Here is a 20,680-nt window from a genome sequence, read left to right as displayed (position 1 = left end):
TTTTCCTATCTCTCCACTTAAGATGTTGTCATCCTCTCCTTGAGGATGACTTTCAACTGGCTCAAGCAAGGAGAATAGGTGTGATTCCACACCCTGATGACTAAGCAACTACTAGAGAAGAAAGGGAAAATCATCAGATCGTGTTACTACCCTGCTTAATTCATATTTGATGAATAAATACATGAGTCCATTTGCCAATTTTTAATGAGAGATAATTGCTAAAATAAAAATCAAATCACTTAGCTTCCTATCTACTGGGAAAATGCAACCTTATTTTCACAGATAGTCTTCCTTCCAGTGAAAATCATAGCTTGTCCCTTTCTCCTTTTTTGTGAATCAATTTGCAAAACTAGCAATTTTTTAGCAGAAAATAAAGCAATGTATTTTCCTTTATATTTGTAGAGATCTCTGTCACACAGTTTGTCCCTCTGAATTTGTATTAAAGTTAATGAATTCTAAATTCATTGTGTGCAATATTTGGCATGCAAGATAGATATCAGGGTTTATAGACAATAGCTCAACAAATTATGATTAAATGTGATTATTCTGTTCTTCAAATGTTTCTATACAAACTGTCTTTGATAGTTTGTATTTTTAATTTAGCAGAGTAAGTATTCACTACTGATTCTCTAACAAACCTATATAATTATGTGACATAAAATTAAAATTTGTAATATAAAAGCTACAATATATGCTCCCCTGGGAATACTTGTATACTTACTTTTGGAAATGTATATTTGATTTCTAATTTGAGATATCTTTGTTATTATGTATAGATTTAATCATAAACAGTTTTAAAGGTAGAATGTAGAATATGTATTTTGCAAATAATATATAAAATTGGCATTGTATACTTAACTGACCTTTCAGTTATAGTATTCTTTGTAAAATGGAAGTGCTTATAGCATTACTGTTATAAAAATTTATATAAATAGCTACCACTTATTGTGGTTGTGACTGTAACACAACTTAAGACAAAATTAGGCTGAACCACTCATAAGCTTTCATAATCTCTGGCAAGATCACAGATTCTCTTCAATTCTTCATAAGTAAAATGGAGGTAATAATGGTACCTGCCTGATTAAAAATCATATGCTTTTTATATTACAAATACATATTTAGGGGCTTCCCTGGTGGTGCAGTGGTTGAGAGTCTGCCTGCCAATGCAGGGAACACGGGTTCTAGCCCTGGTCTGGGATGATCCCACATGCCGCGGAGCAACTAGGCCCGTGAGCCACAATTACTGAGCCTGCGCGTCTGGAGCCTGTGCTCCGCAGCAAGAGAGGCCACGATGGTGGGAGGCCCGCGCACCGCGATGAAGAGTGGCCCCTGCTTGCCACAACTAGAGAAAGCCCTCGCACAGAAACGAAGACCCAACACAGCCATAAATAAATAAATAAATAAATAAATAAATAAACCCAAAGTTTAAAAAAAAAACAAAAACAAATACATATTTATATAAAATATGAACTTAAAAGAAATGTGATGTAGGGATATGCTATTATCTTGTGAGTCTCCACTCTAAGGATACTACTTATTATCAGTTTTACTTCTAGCCATACAGTTTTTGTTTCTAGCTTCTGTTTTGTAATGAACTAGGTTGACTTCCTTTATTCTCTATATCAAAAAGTTATTATAATGTTTTCTCAGCATAAAGACATTGTTAATCTTTAAAAATGTTCCTATTCTCTTCAGATCCCAGATACCCCAGAAGAGCTTATAACAACATTTAATTTGAAAACACACACACACACACAGTTTAGTTAGTCTTGGACCAAACAGGTGAGGATAGAGTAGAAAGTTCTTTACAAATCATACCAAAGGGCTGCTCAGAGGCTCCTTTCTGTTCACACATCACAGGGTACTTTTCTCATTGCCCCTCCCATCCCCTGTTCCTCTCCTCTGCAGCATGCCAGCAATTAAGGGAAAATAAATTTAGAAGCACCAGCATTTCACCAAAAAATATATTAAAAGGCTTCAGATCCTTTTATTTTCTTGTACACTCCCTGAAAATAATCTTCTGATAAAGATGGGAGGATAACCTACACATTATGAACTGTCTAAAGCTGAAAGCCAACCCTCTACAAACGTGTGCTGCAAAGCCCAGCGATTAGAAAATGTACAGCTTCTCTTATCTTATTCCTATAAATGAAAAACCCAATAATACAGGCTGGAAAACGATGGTGCTCTTTCAGCTATAAACGACTTGCAAATAATTTATTATCTGCTTTAGTTTGAGAACTTTTATTACTCTTAATAGTTAGTAAATAGAAGATTGCAAACACTAGGAATGAACAAAGCTGGGGGTAGAAATTGCAAAGTGAATTGAAAGTATAAAAAAAATCTTAAGCCCTGAATTTTACTAAAACCATATATTTTACTAAATAATCTCTTTTCTTCTGCCTTTGCGCGCTATATAATATATATAAAAACAAAAACATACCATCTGACACTTAAATTATTTAATCTAATTAACTAGCTTCTGTTCAGTTACCTATAAGAAGAAAAAGGAACATGAAATTGTCTTCATTGAACACAACTGATAAGCAAACAAATGGACAATAATGCAAATTAAAACAATTAGAGAGATGAAAGAAAAAAGCATTATTGAGAATAAAACTATGATATTTGGGGGAAATAGTTAAGGATTTATATATAGATTTCCTAATTCTGAATCTCTATAACTGGGCATAGTCATATATTTATTCTAGGATATGAGAATGAGGTGTTCATTATTTCTGTGCTAAACTAAATGAAATGGAATAGACATGGACATACATATGTTAAATCTCAGTGTTCATATCCATTTAGATCTACAGTGTTCACAAGACAGCTATGAATTAAAAACAACACCAAACCAAAAGACAACCCTCAGAATGGGAGAAAATATTTGCAAATGAAGCAACTGACAAAGGATTAATCTCCAAAATTTACAAGCAGCTCATGCAGCTCAATAACAAAAAAACAAACAACCCAATCCAAAAATGGGCAGAAGACCTAAATAGACATTTCTCCAAAGAAGATATACAGATGGCCAGCAAACACATGAAAGAATGCTCAACATCATTAACCATTAGAGAAATGCAAATCAAAACTACAATGAGATACCATCTCACACCAGTCAGAATGGCCATCATCAAAACATCTAGAAACAATAAATGCTGGAGAGGGTGTGGAGAAAAGGGAACACTCTTGCACTGTTGGTGGGAATGTAAACTGATACAGCCACTGGGGAGAACAGTATGGAGGTTCCTTAAAAAACTACAAATAGGGCTTCCCTGGTGGCGCAGTGGTTGAGAATCTGCCTGCCAATGCAGGGAACACGGGTTCGAGCCCTGGTCTGGGAAGATCCCACATGCCACGGAGCAACTAGGCCCGTGAGCCACAACTACTGAGCCTGCGCATCTGGAGCCTGTGCTCCGCAACAAGAGAGGCCGTGATAATGAGAGGCCTGCGCACTGTGATGAAGAGTGGCCCCTGCTTGCCACAACTAGAGAAAGCCCTCGCACAGAAACGAACACCCAACACAGCCATAAATAAATAAATAAATAAAAATTAACTTTAAAAAGAATATCACCAAACATTCCGAGAAGCAACTGGCCCTGAATCTGATCAGGGACCACTTCTAATCTCTTTCTAAAAAAAAAAACTACAAATAGAACTACCATACGACCCATCAATCCCACTACTGGGCATATATCCTGAGAAAACCATAATTCAAAAAGAGTCATGTACCAAAATGTTCGTTGCAGCTCTATTTACAATAGCCACGACATGGAAGCAACCTAAGTGTCCATCATCAGATGAATGGATAAAGAAGATGTGGCACATATATGCAATGGAATATTACTCAGCCATAAAAAGAAACGAAATGGAGTTATTTGTAGTGAGGTGGATGGAGTTAGAGTCTGTCATACACAGTGAAGTAAGTCAGAAAGAGAAAAACAAATACAGTATGCTAACACATATATATGGAATCTAAGAAAAAAAAAAAAAAAAGGTCATGAAGAACCTAGAGGTAAGATGGGAATAAAGACACAGACCTACTAGAGAATGGACTTGAGGATATGGGGAGGGGGAAAGGTAAGCTGTGACAAAGTGAGAGAGTGGCATGGACATACATACACTACCAAATGTAAAATAGATAGCTAGTGGGAAGCAGCCGCATAGCACAGGGAGATCAGCTTTGTGACCACCTAGAGGGCTGGGATAGGGAGGGTGGGAGGGAGGGAGATGCAAGAGGGAAGAGATATGGGAACATATGTATATGTATAACTGATTCACTTTGTTATAAAGCAGAAACTAACACACCATTGTAAAGCAATTATACTCCAATAAAGATGTTAAAAAAAAAAAAAAGCAACACAGATGGCCTCCATAAGTTCTAAAAACTAAGTCTTCTTATTTGTAAATGGCAATTGTAATAGTACCAAATTAAAGAGTTTCTGAAATAATTAAATGAAATATTTTATATAAGTTTTAGCACTGGACCTGAGAGAATAAGTGCTCAGAAATTGAAAACTTTCATTAAATGAGTTGATTTCTTCTTAGGATTTGAAAATACAATTTGAAAACATGTTTTAGATAAGATTAATCATAGATATTGAGATGATTTATCAAAACTATATTAAATAACTGACTCAATCACACAACTGCAATTGTAGAAATTGATTCTGATGGTATCATAATCACATTACAAATAAAAATTCTAAACAATGATAAACATGGATTACATGTATGAAATCCCATACATGTAAGCAATAACAAGAATACCTATGCAAAATTTATAAATAAAATATGTAATTGAATTTGAATCTCAAAGGTAATTAAGGTATATCATCTGATTTAATAAGAATGTAATTATGATATATGATTTTATTTATAAATCCAAGCTATCAATGTTAAATCTTTGATATACTTTTCATAAAAGTACATAGTATCACCCTGCATTTCATAAAGCTATTTACCTTTACATCTTTTATTTTGTACCTGATGTTTATCTGTTTACTAGCTCAACCGTTTGCTTTGCTACTCAACACAATTATTAAAAAAACAGCATACATGGAAAACTATTAAATACTATGAAATGCATTATTACCACTACTTTCTACATGAATTAACATATTCAAAGCATGGCTGAAAAGGGAATCGGCCAAGTTAAGTAAATTGTCTCATGAGGCTGAACCTAGAACTAGAATTTTTTCTGCTTAAGAAATAAAATCTTACATTTTCATCCCATCTATAGATGTCGTACTCTATTAAATTTTAAGATTACATCCGTTAACTATTTTCTAACTAAACTTTTATTCTAATTTCACTTTCCTTTACAATGAAACAAATGCATTTTTGCTAGCTTTCCAGAGGATCTATTTGAGGGCAGGGGTGGGATGAGGAGGAGTGTTGGCAGAGAACCTAAGAAAGGATGAGAACAGGGCCTCATCTCTCATACTAAGTATGAATGTGTGACATCCGAACATCCTTCTGGAACAAGACCATTGATACCAAGCCAGATGCAGTTTACCTTAGAACAGTGAGAGTCATCTGGTGGCTCTTAGGAAAGCTAGATTCCTGGACCCAACCATTGATATTAAGATTTAGTAGCTATGAAGTGAAGTCCAGGATTTTGTTATTTTCTAAATCTTCAGGTGATAATTATGATCATCTAGTTTGGTATCTGTATGCCAGAGAACTTCAGTTTTCCTGCATAGGATAAACTAGGCAATCCACTCATAGGCCATATATAGATGCTAAATTGTATGATCAATTCTCTGGACTATTTTTCTTTGGAATCCCTAAAGCACCTATACTCTCTATTATTCATTTGGCATCTCTCATTTTCTGTCTGAAAAGCACAAGTCCATGTACTGGCTTTGAAAAGGAGGAAGGACAAGTCTTCTTTAAGTATCAGTAATGGTAAAAATAATAACTTTAATTATGTGCCAGTCACTGAAGTAGAGAATTCCCTTACATCATTTTATCCTTAGAGCAATCCTGTTCACATGTATCCATTTCAAAGCATTTCAGCAGAAATTATGTATAATTTATGTAATATGTTTAAAATAACACTTGGTGTATAGCAAAATGAATTACAGTTTTTGTTATCTGTAGATATAGATATAGAAACAGAACCTGGGAGGTTAAATAACTGGCCCAGGTTACAAAGCCAGAATTTAAACCTAGGTCTCTCTAGTTCCAGAGGCTGAACCCCTTCCATAAAAAGGAAGGAGAATGATGGGAAGCAAAGGAGAGAGTGAAACACTGTCAAAATTCTCTAGATGTAAAACCCAGCAAAATGTTTCACATCCTTGGGAAAAAAACCCGCAGTTCTACAGTTGTCCTAATTCTAGTCAGGTTTCTCAGCTAAAAATAACCAAAATTAACTCATTAAATGAAGCATAAAATACATTTATTGGAAGAGTATTAGGTAGCTGACAGATTCAAAGGTGACCCTGTTGAATGAGGCTTGTCCAGGAACCGAAACTGGCAATGCTTGGGCAAAATTCTGCCACTAAAATAGTCAACTTGGAACAATGCAGCTGGCTCTTCAGCCCCAGGAACTTTTCACTGACAAGGCTTGGCTGGTGTGTGGCCAGTGGAAACTCACTGTGGCGCCCTTCACCTCTTCACTGTACTGCAGCTGCCTCAAGGGATCTCCAATGGACCCTGTGCCTTTGCATCCTCCTGCCTCTGAATATCCCTTCTTCCACGATGTGGCTAGACTCAAACTGCCAAAAGGTGGGGAGAAAGAATAACTACATTTCTTTTATCACTGCGTATAATAGGACTTAGGGTTGTTGAAAAAATAGCAAAGTAGCACATTAAACACATCATCCGTAGATACCATTCTCATAAGAATCAACAAATTCTAAAGGAATGTAGGTTTTAAGACAGGATAGACAACGGGGAATCAATTCAGGCAGATTCCTGTCACTCTGGAGGTTTCTGTATTCAGCAGAATGCCCATATAGATTATCATCCAAATCAGAATAACTCTAAGAGTTAAAGGCAGTACCATGCCAGGACAACAATCTAAACTGGGATTATCCCAGGCAAACCCAAATGTACCATCGTCTAATTATTTAAATTGATATACATTCATATATTAGCCTATATTCTTCTTTACTGCTTAAGAAGAACTAATGACCTTTCTTTCCCTCTCTTCCTTCCTTTTTCCTTTCTTCCTCCCTCCCCCTCTCTCTCTCTCTCTCTCTCTCTCCTCTATTTATTTTTAATTCCTAGAATTGTGGCCATACAGTGGAACTTTGACCACTGAGTTGCTTCAGATTTCTCAAAATCTTACCAGTATTATTTTCAGATCTCTGATATTATATTCAGTGGCTGAGGTAGGGGGAAGAGGAGTTCTTAATTGCTTTTCAAATAAATAATTGTTTTGCTCTCTGGACATGGCCAGAACTATTAGTAGAATTCTATGTACTTCCTGAGAAACAAACATGCAGACAGGCTGAAACTGGAAAAACAATATGCTCTCTGATTTTCTAGACTACAGTGGGGGTGTAGCAAGAGAGTAGTTAGAGAGAAAGAGGAAGAGAAGGAAGGGGGGGAGGCGGGGGTCAGAGAGAGAGAGACAGAGAGAGAGAGAGAGCGTACCTGTGCATCATTTTGCTGTGTGTGTACATGTCTATTTTGCCTGTGTCCAAGAATAGATATTGCACTTATTCTATATAGGGTACTGAGAGAAAAGAGAGAAGAATTTCTCACATGATCTATAGTTTCTGTAGTTGACATAATTGTATTGGCACTTTATTAATAAGTCAGAATAGTTGGCATGTTTAATGCCTAGAAGGTGAATAATTACTCAGACTATAGCATATCTGAACTGAATTATTGATATAGTATTTTAATTACAGTAATTTAACATTATAAGTAAACAATATCTTCTGTCTCTAGTTTTTTTCTTACATCATCAAATTATGCTTACAGCTATGCTAGGCACTGTACAAAGAGGATCAATTTGTTTTGATTCATTATTATTGTTATTATTACTATTACTACTATTTACTTCACTAACCCTTTACTGTGGAATAATATGGTAACAGATTGTCTTAAATGTGGCTCTCCAGGACAGCAATATGTACCATGAAACATCTGAAATTTTATTAATATTATTCTACCTAAAAAACGTCTTGTGAGTTTTTGAGTAGTAGCATGTATCATAATATCAACTCTTCTAAGTCTGATCCATAAAAAATTGCATCTTTCATGTTGTATCAATAATTTCACAGCGATTAGTAACACAAGCAGAACAGTTTGTGTTATTTTATGCAATGTGTGCGTTTTCCCTAAGAAATCTAATTCCAATTTCTGTGGAGGAAATTCCATAAAATTTTAATAAAACTGGGAAATTTGAGTCTCAGATATTTTTTAACTATTCTGCAGTATCACATGTGGCAATTATGAAAATAAGGTTTAGATTTCACAATTTCACATATTTTTTATTTTGTGTTATAGCTATTCTTGTTTTAACAAATGGTCATCACCATCCACTTTTATTTTGCTTAATAATGTAGTCCATGAAAATGTCAATCAAATTTAATTACAAATTAACTATGACAATTAATTATAAAATAACTATGACATAAATTGGGCATCAAGAATCATAAATCTAGTATGTTGAAGGTACTCAGAAGAAACCAAAAATATCCACTTCAAGAGTGAAAACTGACACTTTTACAGCCAAGAGTGATAATCTAGTAAGGCATGGTTTCACACCAACTCTATGCTACCTCCGTATTACTATACGTATCACATGTGACTGAGGTAGAGAATGGCCAAGAATAATTACTTGGGGAAGTACACAAATAAAGTATATAGCAAATACATCACATCTATTTTGCATTTCCTTATTGACTTCTTGGTCAGTAAAATTTTAAAGTGACTTTTAGTTAGTAAAACTGTGGTAACCCTATGGTTGACAAATTTATTAATGCATGATTATTTACTATACCTGTGTATACGAGAGCAAGAGGAAATGTTATGCTGCCCCCTAGTGTAAATATTAATTTTGTAATACCAGAACTGCAGTGATCCAAGACATTGCAAGAGAATCACAGCTACTGAAATCATTCTTGAAGAGAATTAAAAGAAATTCTAAGCTCTCCTAAAGAGCCACCTTCCTAGGAGTACAGAGTATAGCTCCAAGAACTTTATGAGACAAAAGAATGTCTTATATCTTATGGTTTCCATAAGATTTTCATTTCTTTATCTACTGTAATATCTAGGGCCCAATCCCTCCTCTAAGGGAGGAGATTTTATGAATCTTGGGTAGAGATAAATATGTAAGGAGTGCCATGGGTAAACAGGAAAAAAAAAAGGAAACATTGATATTATTCAATACTAAAAGTGTCCAAATTATGTAAATTTATACATATTGAATTGAATAGATGAGATTCTAGATATGAATGTTCCAGTATGAAATATTGCCAATAGCTACCCTCATTTATTGGGAGTTTATTAGGTTCAAACCTTGTGCAAATTACTTTACTTGCACATCTCATTTGATGTGCAAAACTGTTTTCTAGGTAGGTATTATTTATCACCTCTATTTAAGGATAATATAACTGATAGAAAGGTGAACTTGACCAAGGTCATAAAGCTAGTGACCAGTTGTGGTAGACTTCTCTTGTCTGATCAGTTACCTCTTTCTCTTACTAACATAACACTGATTTTATTGAGCTTAGCAATGTGCCTGGCTTAATTAATCATGTTCCCATTCTTCCCTGCACTTAGGAGTGGTCCTATGACACAACTCCAGCAGAAGAGATATAAGCAACACTGTTGAGTGGGACTTCTTAAAAAAAAAAAAGAACATTCAACTTTTTATCCTTCCTCTTTATGCATTTTTTCTAGCTTAGAATGTAGATGTGATGGCTGGAGCACTAACCACCTTACAACTGTAGGAAAATTACAAATAAAATCAGAGTCTTTAGTCTTGACATTATCGAGCCACTTAATGTCAAAAAATACCTAGTTGCATATTTCTGTTACGCTAAAAATTTGATATAAAATACTATATAGGTACAGAGTTGATATTTGGGATCCTGGTTACGAAAAGTTTTACTCACTATTGATACAGAGGTCTATTTAGGATTTGGGCTCAGGTCCATCTGGTTATAAAGTGTGCTTTCAACCACTGTGTAAGTATGACAGTAAATATTTTGACAAAGGCATGCTAAACTGGATGCAAGAACACAATCTTGGAGTGAAAGTAGTCATTCTCTTCCCTACTATGAAGGAACTTTGTCTCATTTCAGCAAAGAGAGATGATTTGCTAAATATCAGGTTTTGAAGGAAGTACCACAAAGATTACTGTATTTCCGCTGACACTTCCTTGGAGGCCACTAGACCATGTCACTTGAGACCTTTCATTAAACAAGGAGAGAATCCATATTTTATCCCATCTTTCTGTCCTTGACCACTTGTAAGTAAAATCATTTAGTTCAAACCACTCATCATTAAATCCCTTCCTTCTTTGTAACTGGTTTCACTTCCTCCTCAGTTACTTATTGTCCAAAACTTCCCTGCTTTCCATAATCCAAAGTGTTTGGCAATTTCCTAAATTCTCTCCAAACAAAATTTGCTTGCTCCACATCAAATTCTTTAGGTGTTTCCTATCTGAAGGACACAAACAAGGCAATTTGGATGTGTTAACCTGTGTATCACTGTTAATACACTGACCTTCCCCACCTGCCCCCCCGCCCCCAGGGGCTGAATATGGGAGGATATCTGTGCACTAGAACTAACCATGCCCCTCTGGCATGATAATTCAGCAAGGGTCAGGAGAAAGCTCTCAGGCTCACAATAGGGCTGTGCATAATTCAGTCCCATAGGAGGCATCTAAGATGACCCCGAGAACTCTGAGCACTCCCCAATAGAGTGAGCCTGCACTCTAGAGCCCATAAGACACAACTACTGAGCCTGCACTCTAGAGACTCCTCCTCTCTGTCGTGGTTCACCACTCCACTGCCACCACTGCCTGCACTGGGATTATCGGAACCAGTTTTATCCTACCCTGTATCCCCAGTAATGTCAGTTGCCACAGGAAGTCCAGAATTCCCAAATTTTTCTTCATTTTCTGGACTTCAATCTCCATGAGATTATGTTACAACCTCTTTTATGACAAAATTCTCTATATTCCTACATGTCCTAAAACACTTGGACTGTGTCTTGAATTCAGAAGTGTCCCTTATCAATGAAATCTCTATAGATTTAGACTTTTCGTTGAAGTTTTACTTCAGCATTTTGCGCCAACTGAAGTTTGTCTCTCTTGAAAAGCCTTTCCCCTGTATCTCTCTCAAGAGATGGGGGACTGTTTTATCTCCCCAGAGTCCTCATAAGAATGTGCCAGTGCAGGGCACATGTCCTCCACGCTCCACCTTGGTAATCTTCAACCATTCTCCTTCCCTCCCTCATCCCTAAGATTCCCCGGCTTTGGGTCTCATTTCCTTGAAATTCTCTGATGGGCTTGCCTCCCTTTTCTTTGCAACCATCCATGTCATATCTGAGAAAGAAAAAAGCAGCCCCTGGGAACTGTCAGCTACGAACTTGTCTAGATCAAAAAGTAAGGTATGGGGCTTCCCTGGTGGCGCAGTGGGTAAGAATCCGCCTGCCAATGCAGGGGACACGGGTTCGAGCCCTGGTCCGGGAAGATCTCACATGTCACAGAGCAACGAAGCCTCTGCACCACAACTACTGAAGTCCGCACGCCTAGAGCCCACAAGCCACAACTACTGAGCCCGTGTGCCACAACTACTAAGCCTGCACTCTAGAGCCCGTGAGCCACAACTACTGAAGCCTGCAAGCCTAGAGTCCGTGCTCTGCGACAAGAGAAGCCACCGCAATGAGAAGCCCACACACCGCGACGGAGAGTAGTCCCCGCTCACCGCAACTAGAGAAAGCCCGTGTGCAGCAATGCAGACCCAATGTAGCCAAAAATAAAATAAATAAATAAATAGAAAAAAAAAGTAAGGTATGGCTCTGTTATCAAAGATAAACAGTTTCACAGTCCCCTAACATCAGACAAGGTCATTGATGAGCATGAAGGAAGCAGGAAAAAACAAGACCACTTCACAATCATGTTTGGGGACAGACAAAAACAAACCTACTGTTTTTGTTATGAAACATCCCCATCTGCCAGCCAACATGAGCAAAAGCTGCTTCTCTACCAACTACAGCTTTGCCCCCACTCCATTCCTCTTGCCTCCTAGAGAAAAAGCACTAAAATAACCAATTGTAGAATGGCCCTTCTTTCTCACAAGATAATCCAGAATAAAACAATGTTTCAATAAACTCCACAAAATCACCTTACACAATCCCAAAACCTATAAAACTCTCCCTTATTTCCTCTTCATGAGATGCATCAAGGTTCCCCATGGTGTGCAGTTTATCTTGTTCCAACAAGTACCAATAGGTCCAACTTGGTTCAACTAGAGCTCTGTTCCTGGTGGTTTCTGGCTGGTGGTTACTGACACCATTCTGTGTATTTTGCATGAAAACATTTTTGTTTTGTAAAATTTAAGTCCTTCATTTTACATAGCCAACCATTAAAGCCAACTTTCTTAAATTTGGGTTACCAAATTGTACACTTTTGATATTAAGTTTAAAAATATTTTCTCTCATTTAAAGATAGCCTGATTTTCTTCAAGTACAATAAATGTATGTATGATTAGCTATTGGCGCTGAACAGATAAGAATAACTATATTTTACAGTTTTATAAAAGTTTTTTGGGGAGGAACCAGGGAGATTGATTGAGAGATACATAGTAATCCAGGCAAATATTTAAAATAAAGTTATTATACATTCCTTTATAAAACAACAAAAACATTCCACATTAAGGTCTATCAATTTTAACCCTAAATAGTTTAACAATGTCAATTTCACCTATTTCCAATTAAATCCAATTGGAATTAGATATGATTTATATTTCAAATACTGAGTTGTCTTATCATAAAAGAGATGTAATAACTGATCCTCAGTGTACTGTTTGGGGTCTAGATCAACAGAACCAACAGGAGAGATGGAGAGAGAATTGGGGAGGTGCGGGGGGTGGGGGGCGGGTGGAATACATGGAGAGGAAGGGGAGAGAGGGAGGAAAAGAGAGCTTTAAGGAATTGGGGATTGACTCTGATTGTGGGTTTGTGGGGCTTCTGTAGGACAGGTCAGTAGGCTAGAAACTCAGGGCAGGGTTTGATGCTGCAGTCATGAGGCAGAATTTCTTCTTCACCAAGGAATCTCAGTTTTTGCTCTTACAGTCTTTCAACTGATAGCATGAGATCCATCCACTTTATTAGACGGTAATCTCCCTTACTTGATGTCAACTGATTACAGACATTAACTATATCTACAAAATACCTTCAGAGCACCTAGATTAGTGTTTGTTTAAATAACTGGCTACTATTCTGGTTGACACATAAAACCAGTCATCACACTCAGCATAGCTCATTTTTCTAAAGCTATGTAAGTAAAAAGTGTTTTCTTATAATTTGAATATGGCACTGTCATCATAAATATTTAAAACATTAAATGTACTTACATTTAGAAATGTACATAACTTTCTTCTAATGGTGCCAAACCATTATGAAAGAGTCCAGAGTACTACATCAGGTAATGGACTTTGTTATTTTGACAACTAGGATTGAGTTTTAATTATTTACTACCCCACTTTATCTTATACTGTGCTAGGAAGTGTACTGTAATACATTTATAAAATTAATGAAAACTTGCTAGTTGAAAACAACATCATAATATTGTATATATGTTAATAATTTTCTCAGAGGCAAAGGATAATTTGATGAGATAAAACAGATCAAATGGTTTCAGGCTAAGATTTTTAGAGAATAGAATTAATAAAATTATTAATATTGTAGTTTGCAATATAAAAAAGTGAAAAATAAATATAAAAATTTCTTTATGAATTTTGGCTGCAGTATATCACAGATTAAAACTGCTATTTTTTTCTCTCTGGAAGGATGACTCAAACTCCTAATTACAACAATTGCCTACAATAGTAATATCTCAGTTAAACAGGATCGCTGAGAAAATTATTTCAACACTGTATTATGATTACATTTATTAAAAAGTATGATTTCCCCTATGTATAATACTTTCAAAAAACTATTTTCTAAGTATGTTACATGAACTAAACATGTTTACCAAAAGTATAAAGACTAAAATTACATTCAAAATTAATTTTTAAAAAACAACAAGAAATTACTAAAAACACCTGTGGTCTGAGCGAAAGACTGCAATTTTAAAATGCAAAAATGCATCATCCTCAAATCCACGTTTCTATATTATAATTATTATGATAGGTCATAATATCCTAGATATATGATCTGGAAAATACTGTTAAGCAGTTCAACCAATACATAATAAACAGTATAGAAACATACAAACATGCAGAAAACTTTTTGGAAGACTACTGTCTATCTAAAAGTTGGTACCATGAAGGGTAGAATGACGAAAATGTTTCTGTCTTCCCGTACATAAAATTTGGTTCTCGGACTAAACAAGAAGTGGAAAATTCAAGTGCCTTCATTGGTCAGGAAGGTATTATACATAAGTGAAAACTTATATAACAGTAAAAAATAGTATAGACAGTAGCAAACTGTGAAGTGTATTCCCCTTTGAATGGCATTTAAGCCCAAATACTGTAAAACACAGTGCACACTAAACAAACTACTTCTGCAGCCTGAATTTGGTCCTGAATACAAATACAACTATATGAAACCTTTGGATTAGTGGTCTCCAACGCTCTTGTTGATCTGTATTTTCAGCAAAAACGTAATAGCAGTCATCAATAAACTAGAAAATACTGGTGCATAATTGAAAAGGAAAGACAAGATAGTATGTCACTATTTGACTTTCAACTATCAAAAATAACTTAAATAATATTTGATAAACTAAAAAAGATATGTTAGAATCACGGATGTTACTTGACAACATTTGCCTTAAAATACTGCTTACATTTTTGAGTAGGTCATAATATCAGTATTTCAATCTTATTTTCCTTACTCCAATAATGTGTTCTGAAAACACACATGTTGTAAAGTTTTGCTAGAATAAAAAACAAGAAGAGCAAATAATATATGTCACCTTAGGTTTAGGAAAGTGAGACACAAGATGGTCTTTAATACTGAATGTATAATAATGTAAAAGAAACTTGGAAAAGTATATAACTGATTACATGACCAAATTTATAAAGTGGGGAAATTTAGCCATATATTATTCACCCTAACCCACCCTCACCCCTGACCTTTCTTGAGGATATTAATCTAACAATGATAACATTTCAGCAGCACTAATTCAACAACTTGTTTCTTTAGTCTTATGCACAACCCTAAATGTGCCACATAAATGGGTTTTAGTGAGTGGAGAAACCTTTTAAATTATATACTGTAGGAGATAAAGAAATATGTAAGGGAATGACATGAAAAATACTGTTATATTAGATAATGATAATTAGAACAAAAGTCCATATAGTATATTTCAAAGACCTACCTAATTTTAGTGAGTTCCTGGATACACAAAGGAAAAAACCCAGAATTTTTTCATACTTTCAAAATGAATACATATGAAAATATCTTGAGTGACAAGAAACCTGCAAACTTGTCAAAATATGTGAATATTTTTTCAACATATTCAAAATGAACAGAGCATCCATGAATACATCTTAACATAATATTTAGTGCATAATACTTAGCACAAAGCCTGCGGTGCCTAGAATAGTGCTTTGCAATTAAAGCATCTCAATAAATCTGAATGAACTAAATAACAAATATGTTGATAACTGATTAATAAATCAATACATCTTTTCTTGCCAAACCTGGTACTTAATATTTTGGAAACGGAGGACAGCCTTCAGGAACAGGGATTAGGCAAGACAAAAATTATTGATGTTCGCATATTGGAGGATAAGAAATAAAATAAATTTGAATTCAAATTATTCTGTGAGTCTGGCACTATTTCTCCACACCTAAAGGCAAGTGGCAAAGTAGAGTGCCTTCAAACAATAGATGACACCAATACCATCTCTTTATCAGTATCTATATTATCATACCAATTTCTATGGATTCCCTAATTTAGTATATAAATTGTAAAGGAAATATGGCTAGAGTCAGGAAATCTACATTATAATACTGACTCACTGCCTGACCTCAAATCAGCACTCCTTCTTTTTGAATTTCATAGTCTTTAAACACATAATACTCTTGTGAAATATAAAAATGCTGACCAACTAACAGAATAAACAAATTAGTAATGATTTCCAAAGTTCCACAAACTCCAAATTCCATATTAAAAGTGGTTAAATATATATTTAAATTCTGCATTAAAGTATATATAAAATATTTTAATATTTTGTATTAAAACTTTAAAAATATATAATTAGGGCAAAACAACTTTTGTGGCTCAACTGCAAAACATAAATATAACAAAATGTCTTTATCTAATAAACAGATGCATACACAATGGTGGTTTGGGATAATCTAAGGAAAAACAATAAGAATACATGGATTGTAAACTTTGTTCATTGTCATTAAACCACGTAACTTATTCAGACATATTCTGGAGCACTAATAAAATATTAGCTTATTTCTTATTCCATGGAATTAAAGCTGTATCACACATATGATGCTATTTATAACAGAAATCATCACAAGTAGAGTGAACTTTCTCTTTGATGGTAAGACCTTGCAAAATGGAGATTTGCGTATTTTCAGTTAAAATTGTGAAAAGGAATATATTTAAAAGCCCAGGAATAGGATCAAGATTAATAGGCTTAATCTGTAAGTATCCTTAAACTTTTATTGTGTGAGTGACATAATATGATCTATGGAAAGGTCTGTACATTTTGATAATATCCTCAGTATGAATAGCAGGACTACATTCTGGATTTAGGACTAAAGCGATTAACCAAGGTCAGTAAACAATGAGTTTTATTCTGTAAGTAAATTTATTCTATAGGTAACTTCTAATTCTTGAAAGAACACTGTATTAACAGTTATAGCCTATCTTAAATCAGTTCAATAATTTTAAAGACTAGAAAATGTTTTAAAAGTATGAATTTAAAAAATGTTCAGAATATCCATTAGTTATCCAGTGGTTGAAAACTAATTGGAATTTCTTTGGAAAAATCCCTCAGTGGATTTTATGTTTTAAGTTGTGCTCTCCTGAAATAAGAAAAAAAAAAAAAAAAACCACTCACTAAAATTCTTTTAACTTAATACACATTTCAAAATGCAAAAATGTGATGATGTCTTCAAAGGCAAAGTTCACTATATGTCAAAATCAAATAGACAAGAAAGTAAAAAAGATCTCATAACTACTACTCTATAAAACTGGGATTAAAAACATGACAACCATAAATCCTTACTTGAAAATATTCAAATTGTGGAATATATATATTTTTAAGATAATATTTGTGTTTCTTATTAAGGTTGCTATTTCTGAGAAGTTTCAGGTTCAGTTTTCTGTTTTTAGCCTATAGTAAGTTTTAGCGTATAATAAATCTTCATAGCATCCTACTTGCTGTAAAAAACACATTTTTAAATAAGTATAGAAAATTATTTAATTAAAAAATTCATTTATGAATATATTTAGAATCTCTTCTGTTATAGACAGGCATAAATCTCATTCTCTTCAATAACAAAATCATCAAAAGACATAGAAAACCCACACATGACATATATTACTTTTTAAAGTAATAGTCTCAAATACAGTGGAACTATATATGAAAAATCTACATCATTTCAGTTGGTGTAAATCTCTTGCACAGGAAACACTAACTTGGGCAGTTTGTAAACACAATCTTGAAGGATTAGCTATGAAGTCCCTATAAGTCCTTTTACCATAAATAAAATATGATAGGAACTATTTTTAAGACTTTTTATCCCAGTTTGTTGCTTCTGACATTTGCATATATTTAGATTTATTCAGCTCATTTAGGTAGCTGCTCTTTAACACTTATTTTAATTTGAAGATTAAACTGGCAGATCTACAGTTTAACCTACCTTTTGTCAATATGAGTGATAAAGAACAAATCAACTTCCATCAGACAACAAACATCAGCTTAAGCAAATTCATTCATTTATGGAAGCCCAAGGTTGACTTAAGAATCAAGATTACCAGAATTTTAACAAGTTGAGGTTTGGCAAATAAACATGTTTTTTTCTATTTTGTGGCTTTATTACCTACACCATTATTATAACTATGGAGATGAGATCTTGTTCAGTCAATAAGTTTGCCTTTTCTCATAAGTGAAACTTGATTTAAAAAACAAACCAGTGCACACTTTTTTTAAAACGAAGCGCTTCCCCTCCCCCAAATTACCTTCACATATAGTTGACTTCTCTAAGTCTAGCCAGAACATTTTCCATAATTACCTTAGCCTGTGCCTATTGCTCTGTATAGTACTCCACTAAGGAAAACCACAGAAGAGTATTTTCTTTGATCAACAACAACAGTAAACAATCTTATCCAGGACAATAATAAAAGCAATAAATTAACCCTACTTCTTTGAGTCTTAAATGAGCTGAGAGGAGGATGTCCAAGAGATTCAAGGGAAAAAAGAAAATAATCAAATGAATCACATCAATGTCAGAATTCACTTAAAACTTCAGAAGAGAACTTTTCATTCTTGGAAGACAGATGCACAGCACATTTAGAAAAAAATTTATGTAGAATCATATTTTAAGATATATAAAGAAAATAGATTAAGAATATTGTATTTACTTTTGGACTAATTGAGTCTGTCCTTAAACTTCTACTCTACCTATTCAGAGCTCAGTAATCACTTTGTTAAAAAGGGGGGACGGGGTGCTGCTTGCTAATAGACCCAGACTTTATTGATGCATACATTTGCATATTACCACCTTACTCGGCTCTACTCTGTTTGCAGTACTTAGCCTAATGAGCCTTCTCTCTACTTCCCTTTTTCGTTATTGGGTGTATAGTGCTCAGGAGATACCAAGACTTGGGAGTCAGTTCTGCAGGAAGGTTTTGTAGCTAAGAGGGGGTATGAAAGAAAAAGTAAGGGCCATCACCCTGTACTATCTCAATGCTCAGCACATCTCTCACCAATCAGGAGTCCTTTTCCTACTAGAATGCTGAAAGAGAAGCTCGGTGGTCGAGTGAGAACCTCCCAGGACCGCACGGGCTCTGTTTGTCTAGCACGTTTTTCCTTGTGGCTCTGACTGTGTCAGAGTGCCCACCTGTCACACTTATCTCCAACCTCTTTTGAGTGAATAGCTTAAAGCTGACGGCATGGGGTTCTGGAGTTAAGCTTTGTACTGACAACTTCTCACTAGAGAAGTTTGCTGCCAGCCCTTCCGGAGACAGCCGGAACACAAACTCCTTCCGAGACCATCACTCAGTCCCGCCACTTGCCCCGCACCACCAGTCACATGGCCCCCCGCCTCCACGAGAGACACCCACACATCCTCATTACCTTCAGCTTCCTAAAGCGACAGAGGCTATAGGGTCACTTGGGGTTAGGGTTATTTTCTTTTCTTTCTTAAGAGTTCCTGTTGACATAATTTGTTTCAAATAAAGAGAAACCGTGGTAATCTTCACCAGGACGGAGTGAGGTGGAGGGTCCCGAGCGTTGGAAAAGTGTCAACCAAAGCCATGGATCTCAGCTTCCCTGAGATTCCTGCCTTTTTCTACACCAAATTCTCACCGCACGCCCACAAGACAAATAAATGAATATATTATAAACCAAATTGAATTGTGACACCCCCAAACCCTCACAGTAACCTCAATCCTCCAAATGTCCCCTTAAACAGGAGACAGAGAGAGAGACAGAGAGAGAGAGAGAGGAAAACAGAAGCGATTACCAGAGTTTTGTTCCCGTTCTTGCTGAGAGGGCCCCGGAAAACTCCCTTTATGTTGCGAAAGTGTCCGTTGCTGAGATGCGTGGAGCTGATGACAATGTAGTAACACTCCATGGAGCAGCCGCCGCCTCCTCCACCGCAGCCGCCGCTTCCAGGCACCCCGCGCCCGCAGCCGCAGCGCGCCGGGGCCCGGGGAGGGTGGGCTAGGGACCGGCCGCGAGGGCGAACCACCGCCTCTCTCGCACGTCCGCCGGAGACAGGCTCACTACGCGCCTCTGCCGTGCGCGCCGAGGTTCCTCCGCCTCCGCATGCTCGCCGCGCTGTCCGTCTCAGGCTCTGTTTGTCTCCTAATTCGCCTTAGGGCGATTCGCCCCGCGGGAGGATCCCGGGCTGGGAGGGGCCGGCCAGGCAGCCGGGAGCGGAGCGCCAGTCAATGCCGGCGGCGCGGCCGAGCGGAGCCGGGCAGCGGGAGCCGCCCGAGCGGCAGCGGCGGTGGCGGCGGCGGCGGCGGCAGCAGCATCCCCCGCTCTCGGTGCCAGCACTCGGAGTTGCTGCTGCTGGCAGGCATGAGTGTTATTATATTGAGCGGCGTTGCCGGTCCATTGCACTGAGCCAATGGCAGGGAGCCACTGGGCTGATACTGAGAGCTGTCAGAGGAGTACATCTGTCACCCGCGGCCTCCCTCCGCCCTCCCCCGCCGCCGCCGGGACCCACGGCAGCGCCGGTCTGGGCGCGAGTGGGAGCGCGCGGCGAGCGGGACGCCCCCCAGCGCAGCGCCGCGGCGGCAGAGGGGCAGGGACTCGAAGGCCACCGCGGGCGGGCGGCAGAGCGG

General features: G+C 36.8%; 1 protein-coding gene across 1 annotated transcript in view; it reads right to left on the bottom strand.

Annotated features, from left to right (window-relative positions):
• ZNF804A (zinc finger protein 804A) overlaps positions 1-20,015 on the bottom strand; it is a 314,323-nt gene extending 294,308 nt beyond the window's left edge. The window contains exon 1 of the mRNA XM_007190366.2: positions 19,852-20,015. Coding sequence (XP_007190428.2) covers positions 19,852-19,962 — 111 coding nt within the window. The 5' untranslated portion in view covers positions 19,963-20,015. The remainder of the gene's footprint in view (positions 1-19,851) is intronic.
• Positions 20,016-20,680: the final 665 nt, after the last annotated feature.

Source organism: Balaenoptera acutorostrata, chromosome 8 (genome assembly GCF_949987535.1).
Source record: "Balaenoptera acutorostrata chromosome 8, mBalAcu1.1, whole genome shotgun sequence".
NCBI lineage: Eukaryota > Metazoa > Chordata > Mammalia > Artiodactyla > Balaenopteridae > Balaenoptera > Balaenoptera acutorostrata.
Note: the sequence above shows the minus strand (reverse complement) of the source record. Positions and strands in the feature narration are given on the sequence as shown.